This window comes from Nycticebus coucang, chromosome 1 (genome assembly GCF_027406575.1).
Source record: "Nycticebus coucang isolate mNycCou1 chromosome 1, mNycCou1.pri, whole genome shotgun sequence".
Lineage (NCBI taxonomy): Eukaryota > Metazoa > Chordata > Mammalia > Primates > Lorisidae > Nycticebus > Nycticebus coucang.
This window is the reverse complement of record NC_069780.1, coordinates 99272506-99284699: the sequence shown is the minus strand read 5'-3', so window position 1 is coordinate 99284699 and position 12194 is coordinate 99272506. Positions and strand designations below refer to the sequence as shown.

General features: G+C 38.4%; 1 protein-coding gene across 10 annotated transcripts in view; it reads left to right on the top strand.

Moving 5' to 3' along the window:
* TENM3 (teneurin transmembrane protein 3) overlaps positions 1-12194 on the top strand; it is a 953923-nt gene that overhangs the window by 520980 nt on the left and 420749 nt on the right. For 7 of the 10 annotated variants that reach the window (XM_053585025.1, XM_053585043.1, XM_053585069.1 and 4 more), the window contains one exon: positions 7850-8128. The exons of the other annotated variants lie outside the window; for them this stretch is intronic. In XM_053585025.1, coding sequence (XP_053441000.1) covers positions 7850-8128 — 279 coding nt within the window. The remainder of the gene's footprint in view (positions 1-7849; positions 8129-12194) is intronic. 10 annotated transcript variants of the gene reach the window in all.

Below are 12194 nucleotides of genomic sequence, written 5' to 3'. Positions count from 1 at the left end.
TACATGACAATATCCAGGATTGTGCTGAGAGAATGAAGAGTTGGTGGCATATAGTTGGGACTAGGCCTTGCAAAATTTTCATCTATTACCAAATAGAAAAAGGCCCATTTTAAGCTATTAGATATACTTTTAGTAGGGAAGTTTTATTGCTAAAACGATAGGTAGATATTAAATGTTTCTACATATTGTTTGCTCAAGATCAAAAGAATTGAATTCATGTTTCTTTTTTTTTTTTTAGAGACAGAGTCTCACTTTATCACCTTCGGTAGAGTGCCGTGGTGTCACAACTCACAGCAACCTCCAGCTCCTGGGTTTAGGTGATTCTCTTGCCTCAGCCTCCTGAGTAGCTGGGACTACAGGCGCCCGCCATGATGCCCAGCTATTTTTTTGTTGCATTTTGGCCGGGACTGGGTTTGAACCCACCACCCTCAGTATATGGGGCCGGCGCCCTACTCACTGAGCCACAGCCACATGTTTCTTTTTTTATTTCTGAAATACTTTATCTACTTTTTTGTTTCAGGTTAATGTGAGGGTACAAACAGCTAGGCCACAATGTTTGCATCTGTTAGGTAGAGTCCCTCTTGTAGCTGTGTCCTGCACCCAGGAACTGTGCCCTATACCCTTCTTCCATGGTGCCCACTAAGTGGGAGCTCACCAATCCCCTCCCCTTCTCCTCTCTCTCCCCTTTAATTCCCCCTCCCTGAATTCATATTTCTTAAATGTAGAACATAAAGGTTGTTCATATAATTTTAAAATGTCACTAATAGCATGGAGCAGATGTAAAAATAGTATTAATAACTCCTTTGATTAAGATACTAATTATGTGTCTCTGCACCATGTTATGTAACTCTGGAAATGAAATGTAGTAAATTATTTTTCTTATTCTTCTTTTAATTTTATTTATTTGTGTTTTTTGAATTATGATAATATATTAAACATTCAGACATGCTGGAAATTGTGAAAGAGGAAGCTTTGAGAGCCAAGAGGAAAATGCTTTTAATTTTAAAGACTGAGATTTAGTTTAGTCTTGGATGCCATTACAGTGAATAATGGGAACTGATTCTAGACTTCAAAAGAAATATGACCATATGGTCCTACCATTCAGCACTTAATGCCGCTATGAATTTCCAGTTAGGCCCCAAACTTTTCATTTCACCAATCCTCCACCTCACCTCTGTCATCAGAAAAACACGAAAGGAATCCGAGACCCTTCCTCATGTTTTCTGAAATACCATTGCTGAGAACACTTATTTTTTTGAGAATAGAATTTTAGAAAAAGAGACGAAAACCTGAAACATTAATCAGATCCACTGGGCTAATTACTGCAACTCCAAAGTTTATTACTTTTAAATATTAACTGCTTAAAATGATTCATTTAGAGATCAAAATGATTAATCCTTCTCAGTCACTATAAATGTCAGCAGCAGGATTAAAGGATTTAGATGGTTATGTTTACTGAACCTTAGATTTCTGTACTTAAAGACACAAGTTAAATAGCGCCAGTTTATCATTGTTTCATGTTAATAGTTTTCCTCTTAGTTCCTTCTTTCAGCCCCCCTGCCTAACTGATTGTTAACTAATTTTGGCTGTTAAGTAGGCAAGTGTTGCTTTCCGGCTTGGCGGCCAACCTGCTTTGTAGATTACCTAGCAGAAGGTGGGAGCAGATAGATGTCGCTTATGGCCCTCCTCGGGACACAGTGGGGATAATCCTTTCCCCCTGCCTTGGCCTTTATTGGTCTGATGTCTTGAGCACCCCCCACCCCCACCCCCCAGCTTACTGCTAAAATTGTATCTGGTTCCTTGCCACGTTGCCAATTTTGCATCCACACTGTGAATCACTGCCTTGCGGCTTCAGTCACAATTATTAAACACCTGCTGGTTTCTGCCAAGCCATATGCATACTCACACCCGCGCCAAAGGCAGCCTGGCTATCAGACATCAGCAGATACGCTGCAGCCCCGTTGTCATCCTTGGTCCCGGATCGCCCTAAAAAATAATTACTAAGGGAAAATAAGCGAATTTATTTTCAGGCTATTTCTAATAAAAATCCACTTTAAGGTTATTTCTCTAATTACAAGTGGTTGCAAAAGTTGCTTTTTTTCAGCTGAACCTAGTCGGGCCTTCCCAATATGGGTTTAAGAGATGCTCTTTCTTTAAACGTCAGACTCACAACCTCATTTTTCCCGTTTGGACCACCAGACCTTTCATTCAATATCCATATGTTCATCCTGCCGAGAAGGCCCACACATGATAAAGAAAATACATCTTCTCCAGGCCCGTTCATGGGAATCCTGCTTTCTCAGCTTGTAGCTGGGGTTCTCCTTTGCCACCCAGCCCGTCAACTTCACCTTACTGCCCAGCCTCAAATTTCCACTGAATGCTGATTTGAAGATGATTGCTTGGGGTCTGCCATTAGACTTGTGTTTGGAGAAATAAATTGGGTTCTAAGTATGGTGTCCAGTGACCATTTTCAATGTCCTTTGGAAACACAAGATTATCAGTGTATGGTGATGGATGGTTAACAACCTAGTAATGAGTAAATTGAGCAACTAGTTGAAGATATTCACATTTCATGTACAGAATAAAATGGCATGAGGGAGCTAAGGTATTTAGTGCAACTTTAGGTTCATTTTCGGAGGCTTACACGGAAAGATTGTACCCACATTGAAATTTCTGCTGCATGTTAGAGGATGGGTATTCTGTTCAAATGGTGGAGAATTTAACATAAGAAGGTTAAAGAGTTTTGAGTGTCCCATAAAATATGTACTCAGAGATAGTTACATATATTTCTATTACCGTGTGATCTTTTTACCACAGTAAAAATGAGAACTCTGAATAAGATGGTGGTGCCACTGATTCCACAAGCACCCAGTTAGAAATATTTGCCTATTTGGTTGGTTTGTTGTTATGCTCAACCCATGGAGGAATGTCACTCCATGCCTGAGAATAAAGAATTCCATTCAAGTTCACAACCACCAGGGAAAATAAAAACAGTCATAGATTATTTTATTTCTCTGTGTTAAATTTATATTGACTCATCCATTCACCCATTTCCCATACTTAGCTTTTGGAGTTGCTACAGTTGGGGAAATGGTTATTCTCCTTTAAAACAACCCATGTAAGATGAAGGAAATGGAGGAGAAGCAGTGTGCTCATATATCTCACATGGCACAACTTTGTTTTTTAACAATAAATGAAAAGGTAGTAAATTAAATTTCTCATTATTGAATAGAAGCTATTAAACAGCAAATCAAGAAAATATATTTGTTATTTTAAAAAGATTAGCTTTAATTTTTATTATGCTTTTTAATTTGAAACTATAAAATAGAAAATTACGGGCAGTGCCCATAGCTCAGTCAGCAGGGCACCTGCCACATAAACCTAGGGTGGCAGGTTCGAGCCCGGCCCAGGCCTGCTAAACAACAATGACAACTACTACCAAAAAATAGCTGGGCGTTGTGGCAGGCGCCTGTAGTCTCAGCTACTTGGGAGGCTGAGGCAGGAGAATCACCTGGGCCCAAGAGTATGAGGTTGCTGTGAGCTGTGACACCACAGCACTCTACCCAGGGTGACATAGTGAGACTGCCTCAAAAAAAAAAGAAAAGAAAAGAAAATTACTAAGATTGTTCATTACCAGCCCCTTCTATTTTTTTTTTTTTTTGGAGGCACAGTCAGCACCTATGGGTGCTGAGCCATACCAGCCCCTTCTAAATGACCCATTACAGCAGTTGTATATTCTTCCTCGCCTTTATTCATACTCAGAACCACAACAGCTTATATAACCTGTTGGTTCTCTTCCTTAGTTTCCAAAAGTGGAATCATAAAGACAGTATTATGCAGCTTGCATTTTTTAAAACTTAAAGCATGCGTATATAAATGGGCTTCTCTCCAGATGTAAAAACATGGGTTTAAATTCATTCTTTGTTCCGGCCATGCAGTATTCCATAGCATGGATATATAACTTCTCCCACCATTCCCTTTCTGGAAAATATTAGGGTTCTTTAAGTCTTTGCAGCTAGAGTAAACATTTTGTTTGTTAACATTTGGTATGTTTAAAATCAGGCGATTTTATGTTTTATAGGATCTAGTCCCAAAGGTAGGCTTTCTGAGCTGTAGAGTATTTCTAGTTTTAATAGAAGAATATTTTACCAGGAATACACACAGTATAAGAGACAGCCAAGAAAAATGATGGAATAAAATTATAATGAATTTGCATAGCTGACTCACAGAATCAACTGCTTTTTAAGAGAATAATACTTCTTGTTGTTAATGTTACCTAAATTTTGATGCAAACGCCAGTTCGTTTGTAAGTTTCATTGCAAACTCCAGGCCTTACTGGCAGTGTGTTATAAAAGAGAACTCACAGATAATAACAAGTGTTGGTGAGGATGTGCAGAAATTAAAACCCTCATTCACAGCCAGTGGGAATCTAAAATGGTGCAGTCACTATGGAAAACGGTCTGCTGGGTCCTCAAAAGGTTAGACATAGAGTTTCTGTTGGACCCAGCAATTCCTGTCTGTATACCTAAGAGAACGAAAATACAGGTACACACAAAAACGTGTGCACAAATGTTTCTAGCATGATTGTCAAGGGTGCAGCCTGGGGCCAGATGCATCTCAGGTGCCTCGTTCTGTTTCCACTTCTCTGTGTTGCCATAAAGTCCTCCCGACAAGCCTGGCCTGGGCCTCCCACATCCTTCATAGCTCAGCCAAGGGTCACCCCTCTGAGTCCACGACCTTTCTACTCTTCATCTTCCCCGTACTTGTCAAAACTGCAGATGTTTTTTCGTAAGTATAGCCGATCTTGCTAAACATTACTGAATTGTGGGAAATAATCTAATATAATTTATTCTAGTTGAAGGTTAGATCTCCCTAGGGGTGTTTGCATTAAAACATGGGATCTTAAAAAAAAAAAAAAATCCTGAACTAATAGAATTTGAAGCACTGAGGCAGGTCTGGGTAGAGATATTTTGGGATGAAGGCAGTTGCTTAAGTAAAAGTAAACTTTGGTGGTTCCACCCCCTACCCTCTAATTATTTATTTCTCCGTGATTATTAATTATATTTGTCAAGGCATTTATTTGTAAGCCATTTTTTCATTTAGCCCTTCATCGTGCTAGTCACATTTACATAAACTATCTCCTAGAACCAAGCCATGACAGCCCAGAAAGATGAAGAAAGTCAAGTGATGAAGCATTTGAGCCGAGCTAGTGAGTGGCTGTAACCTGGGTCCATCCAAGGCCAAGTTTAACACTCTTTCCTAGGGGAAACAAAAACAAACGTTTTAATTCAGTAAGGAGATCTAACAGGGATCCCAACTGTTGTGCTTGCTTTTTTAGCTTGCATTTCAGAAACAGCCCTGAAGAGTTTGGAATCATTCTGAGACATTGGCTTCTGTTTGTGGAGTGAGGGATGCACAGAGCAATTTGTAGGGGGGATGGGTAGCCTACTCAGTTGCAAAGTGGGCTGTGTTTACATACCTGGATAACAAATAAAGATCGCAGTTTTCTGCTTTCCTTCACCTCATAGATTTTTGCATCAAGATGGCAATAGTGTGAGAAGTCGGTAACTTGGAAAATGCTCCAAGTTACATTTCACAGATTAGAAAGGGAGTTCTTACTGTTTTTAACTTCTCTTCTTTTTATTCTAAAATATGGACTCCTTCCAAAATAGAGGAAAGATGCTGAGGATCTTATACTTTATTTTTCCCTCTTGAAAACTATTTTGTATTCTTACTCTGAAAAGTCAGCATATCAGTAATATTTAAATGTTTTAGAGCACTCCCCCCATGTTAAACATGACATGTAAATCATGGTGGGTAAGCTCTTTTACGGAAATTTCATAGACTTTCCGTGATGACATTTGATTTGTTTAGATTGGTTGTTTGTGTAAGTACAATTTGCACTAGTTCTTCTAAAATCCTGGCACTACTGTGTGTTACTTCAGCAAGCTCACCCCCTTTCTCAGTGCTCAACCAGGAAACCCCTTTTCCTTTTTTCCCTTTTTTTTTTTTTTTGACATACTTTTTGGTTCAGATACTTACTCACATCTCTCCGATAAGCACAGTTTGATTTGCAGCTAATTGTAGCAACTGATTTTCATTATTTATGAGTATCATTGTCAGAATCCATTTGGAAGTCTGACCAAAATAAAGCTGATTCCAACTTCTGATATGACTGAAGCAGAAAAAGCAATTAACCACACTATTTAAGATGTGCTGAGACCTAGAGGGTGCTAAGATCTTTACAGCCAAATATTTACAGCACTGTCCATTATGTTTGATTTATTTCCTAGAAGATTCAACATGTTATACTTTTATCACAAATAATTTATAATACTGTCTTTTAAAACATAGCATGTGTTTCTCACGTCAGCTTATCAGCTTTAAAATGTTCATAGATTTAAGAGGCAAATATAGGAAAATAAAAAACATGAGTAACATACATGCCTAATATTCTTAAAAGGTTTGGTTATTAGACAGTAGCTTTTAAATCAGTCTTTGCACACTGCTGTTCTTTACTGTTATGTATTCTGACTACGGTTGGTACTTAGGCTCTTCCACGCCAATGGAACAAACATCTGGACACATCCACCAGCAAACATTCTTCTCACTCTTCTCATCCATAATATCATAAAACATATGTGAGATTTCAGGAATAAATACAGGATTGGAAAAAATCATTAATAACACCAGTCATTTTAAAGTGTCACCTAATTTAAACACTTTTGCTTTAAGTTATTGCAGTGTCATGAGTTTTATGTTGCTCAATTTATTAGTAAAGGCCTGCAGAGTTCACAGCCATTTATTTTCCAGGGAAGTTGTTTTTATCATTAATTTTTAAATACATAATACGCCTGCTTTAGTTTGAGAGTGCACTTTCTGTGCAAAAATTGGTTTATTCTGATCAATACAGATGTTTTCAAGTGTTTATTAAAGCAAAAAGTCTAGAAAGCCAAAGGCATTCAAAATAGGCTGCAGATTTTCAAGACAAAATTTAGTGTGTGCAGACACACAGCCCACATGTTTGTATTAGCTGCTGAGTTAAGGTGGGAAGAATAATAAAACTGATGAAGCTCACGTTTCTACTTAACAAGCAACATGTTCCTGAGGGAAATCTTTTTCCCTTCTGAAGGAGTGACATCTTGACTGGAAAATGTTATTTTATTTTATTTTTTGAGATAGTGTCTTGCTTTGTCACCTTGGGTACAGTACTGGGGCATCATCATAGCTCACAGCAACCTCAAACTCCTGAGCTTGAGTGATCCTCCTGTCTCAGCCTCCCGAGTAGCGGGGACTACAGGTGTCCACCACAATGCCTGGCTAGTCTTTCTATTTTTAGTAGAGATGGGGTCTTGTTCTTGCTCAGGCTGGTCCTGAACTCCTGAGCTCAGGCAATCCACCCTCCTTGGCCTCCCAGAGTTTACAGGCATGAGCCACTACACCCAGTCTGGAAGATCTTATTGTTTAGGAATAAGGCAGGGCATAGAAAGTAATTCTGACAATTTCTATTGCTTTGTAAATCTATTAAGCGAGATTCTAGCATTGGTCAAGAAGCTTTCTGTGGGTTGCGTTCCTATGGTCGGTGCCACCTTACTTGCATATCTCTTTGGAGGTGCTTATGGTCTTCAACTGGGGACAGAGGTGCTCTAAGTGGGGCCAGCCTCTCCTCCCATAATCACACCCACTTGGTCATGTGCCATGCAAAGCTGACACCAACACCTGGTACAGAGAGCTAAAAACCTTGAATGCTTGAGTGTTTATTTCAGGGAAAATTTCTTTTTAAGAAAAAATAAAAAACTAACGCTAAGCATATACTCACTGGTTGTTATCTTTTTCTCCCCCTAATTAGGACAGAATTTTACCCTAAGGCAGTTAGGAGTTTGCGAACCAGCAACTCGAAGAGGACTGGCATTTTGTGCGGAAATGGGGCTCCCCCACAGAGGTTACTCTATCAGTGCAGGGTCAGATGCTGATACTGAAAATGAAGCAGTGATGTCCCCAGAGCATGCCATGAGACTGTGGGGCAGGGGGGTCAAATCAGGCCGCAGCTCCTGCCTGTCAAGTCGGTCCAACTCAGCCCTCACGCTCACAGACACAGAGCACGAGAACAAGTCCGACAGCGAGAACGGTGAGTCGCCTTTTCACTTTATAATGTTGGCATTCGGTGCTTCTGTCTGATTTGGTTGACTCTGGAGGAGTCTGTTTTCTCTCCTTTCTTCCTTCCTTCTTTCTCTTTATCTTTCTTCTTCTTTACTTTTTGTTTTAACGCAGTAGAATCCAAGAAATGTCCTTGAATTATTCTGTTGTTTTTTTTTTCCTGGAAAAAAAATCAATATTCAACATCAGATTGTGAAATGAGGTGGGCAGAATATGATGTCTTAGCAATAGTTTTGGAAAACAGTTTAATCATGTACAGAAAAAATAAAAAAAGGATTAGCTTTGGCTTCTCTTGGGCCATGTCACCTGTTTTCCTCTGTGGCTAGCCGAGCAGTGTTGATAACACTTACCCCTGAGCCATCTTGCAATCAAAGATGTCTTTGTAGATTCCTCTTGAAGATATCTCAAAGAAGTTAGAGTCTTAGAATGGATGAATGAGCACACAGAATAGTTGATTAACAGGGCTCAAGTGATTGAAGAACAAATTTGATCATGCTTTAAACTTACTAGCTGATGAGAGCAATTGAAATCTTGGTAAAAAGGGGAAGTGCAGCCTTTGATGTGCTTTGGGGACTGGATCACTATCCAATTAAATCCACACACAAAAATTGGATTTTAGGATATCCAAATAGCAGATTTGTGTGTTGTAAGAAAAAATGTCTTTATAAATTATCAGGATTTTTCCCTATTGCCAATGTGGGATAATTTTTTTAAAAACCAGTTAATTTACATGCAATAATAAATTTTAAAGAAAAGGTAATTTTGAGTCAGTACTATGTCTAGGAAGAATTAGAGCATTGGTGCTAATGCACCAGGCAACAACAAAAAAATAATTTCTTCTTCCACTTTTAATATTAACGGTGCTATTTCAGCCAAGTTATTAATGCTGCGTATATGGGATGCATCAGAGAGCAAAGAGAAAATTAAAGTGGAAGAATTGCATGACATGTGAAAAGAAAAATGCTTGTTTTATCAGGCTATTTCCATTTTATTATTTATGGGGCAACTCTGTCAGCTTTGCTTTGTAATTAGGAAAGCAAGTTGACTGTTAGCTATCAGTTTACAAGACGTCAGAGCATCCAGGGGCTCCTCACCACTTCTTCATAATATTTCCTTTCTCTTCATGAAAAAGTCTACTTTAAACCAAAACAAACAGTTTCTCATCTATGTAGAATAACCTAGTGCCTTAAACCAAAGTCAAGACCAAGTAATAACATATACTTAGTATGTTAATTTTGGAAGTGTCAGTTCTTGGTGGAGGCTGTCTTTGTTCTAGCCCAAAGAAAAAACAAAGACAGGTTGTTTGGTTTGTTGTTATTGTTGTTTTGGCAAAGTGAGTCTTAGGCTGGGACAGCCAACACTTCTTTCAGCTAATCCTTTCACTTTGGTAATCCTGTGTATATATCAGTTTCCATAGTGGCTTCCAAAGTCACTAGTCTTAAATACACACGACTGGGTGTGAATGTCGGGTCCTGTCCAGCTTCTTCTCTGTGCTTGCAGGTACAATGGCTACATGTAGCTGTAGCATTTGGCATTTGATTTTCTTAAAACACAGTAGAACGTGTGATGTTCTGGAAGAGAATGGAAAGCAGCAGCATACGCGATCCATTTCACATGGACCATCCCTGTAAATATGTCTCTGTTCTATTACGTATTTTTCACATTGGGTGAATTTACGCTTTCCGCCAAAACCCGTTTGTAGCCTCCCTTTTTCTCTCTCTCTCAAAAGAAGTGTGTCTTGTTATGGAATCTATATTGGTAAAATACAAACTAGTTTTATTATTTTTAAAATTACATATTGGCTAAGACTATCTCACAGTGAACTCCTAAACACATGCTTCCCCCCCCACACACCCCGCTTTTCACAAAGCAGAAAACTACCAACTTTGTGATCTTTAGTTAACTGTTTATAATACCCAAATATTTGAGAGGAGAGGAGGAAGACTTGTGAGTTTCTCACACCACTGCCCTCGCCACATGCGTGGATTATTGTTAACTAGAGGAGGGACTTGTTTTCAGTGGAATCTCATAGCCTCTGTTCCCTGGGTGATGTGAAGGCATAAAAGTCGCAGGCTTTTAATCCTCCAAGTGGTGGTTAGGAAGCAGAATGAAGAGAGACGAGGAGAGTGTCAAGAGACTTGCCTTGAAATTCAGAACGTTTGGCAGCATTTGTTGGGAGTAAACAGGTCAGCCAAGTTAAGAGTCTGAAGTGTCAAAAGCAATGTTTGTAGAGTTGGGCAAAGTAATGACTTAAACTTATGTTCACTCTTTTCCCAGGGTTTGGTTGTGGCTGTTTTTTTTAAATAACACTTTGATGGTCTAGGAATTCCCAATGAGAGCAGTTTTAAGAAAGAAAATAAAGTAGATATATTGTTTTAATGAAGACTATTTCATGTATTTAATATGTATGTCCATAGGAGCATTTTTAGATTAATTTATTTGTTCTGAAATCTCAGTGATGACTCGAAAGGAATAAGATTTCATTTAAAGTAATTAATCACATTAAGACAAAGGGGGTGCATAATTTTCTGAGGTATTTAGCAGACCTTATAATTTTGAATTGTGGAATTATACTAGAGCTTTGAGAATTTTTTTCCTGATATAAAAATGTATGATTTTTTTTTCCTCCTTAAGTTGGGTTATAGTGAGAACTGAAATTTTCAATCATACACAAGTTATTCTAACATCTTTATAATATTCTCAAAAACAAGTAACAGTTAAGTTGGTGTGACAGTTAAGTTGGTGAACTCATCCTAGAAAAAGTACTACATAGCTCATTGGTGACTGTCACTATGGTCACCTTTGAAGTCCTCTCCTTGGCCATCTGGTGACCACAGTGCTAGTCAGCACCGTAGTGATAGGCAGGGATGTAGCATTTTTTTCTAGGATGCATTCACAAACTGAACTGTCAAAACTTCTACATATTTTTACTTTTCTTGCTACTTCTTTTCAAATAGTTCTAATATAAAATTAGTAAAATAATTTAATTCTGCTCTCAGATATTTTAAATCGCTCTAATTGTAAAGGCTACTAGTTTCTGATTATGTTTTCCTCTGACTCACGATTTCTTTTCATTGTCTAATTTTATTCATTTTTGCACTAGTTTGAGGTGTGTCCTTGTAAGTTCTGTTATGTCACTAAAGGTTGGAATGAGAAGGACATGGGTGAAGTAACTCGCCAAAAAAGGAAGCTAATTTAAGACCCAGACACTGATTTGTTTTCATCTGGCTTAACATGGGAGTTTTCACTGACTGTTTTCATCATTTAGAATAACTGTGAATGAGGCTGTTTTCCCCAGGAAAAAAAAAAAATGTTATCCAACATTTGTAAAATTATGCAAGCAGAGTGCCTGATGTTCTAGTTATAACTTCAAAGAAGAATTTAGTCACTGAAAGGGATTAGATTTCATTTATTTATTGATAAGGAGGCCAACAGTTCAAGTTAAGAAGGCGCTAGAACTGCTGTGAGGCTAATGAAATTTTGATGGCCCCAGCGTCCCACAAGAGTCAGAGAACATTCGGACCGTGTCACACAGCACCATGTTAGCACAGGCGCAAAGCAAGTGATAAGAGTTATTCTTTGTGCAGAACTAACTCTTCACTAACCATGGGGATTTGCAGTTAAAAATTTTTTTTTATAGTGTATTGAGTTTCATGTGGAATTCCAAATGTTAATCTTGTTCCAAATTAAGAATGTGGAAGAAATCCTTTCTTGACATGTTTCGATTGTTGTGGTGTGATTGCTGTAGGTCAGCTGCTGGGCACTGGGCAGGGACTGGAGGGGCAGTTAGAGTAAGATGATGAGAAGGGACAAAATAAATGGGATAGGACAGTTTTGCCTACTTAAAGGTAAAATTACCAGTATGCTCTGGATTATTCTAGGCCTCTTTTCTGTATTTGATGTGTTGTTAAAAGCCCCCTGACCCCAGCTTTGCCAGTCCTATAATCTTCTCTTTATTCTAAATATCTATATAAATGTCAGGAACAAAGAACTTCTTACATTTACTCTAAAAATGTTCATCTTTAAGCTTTAAAAAA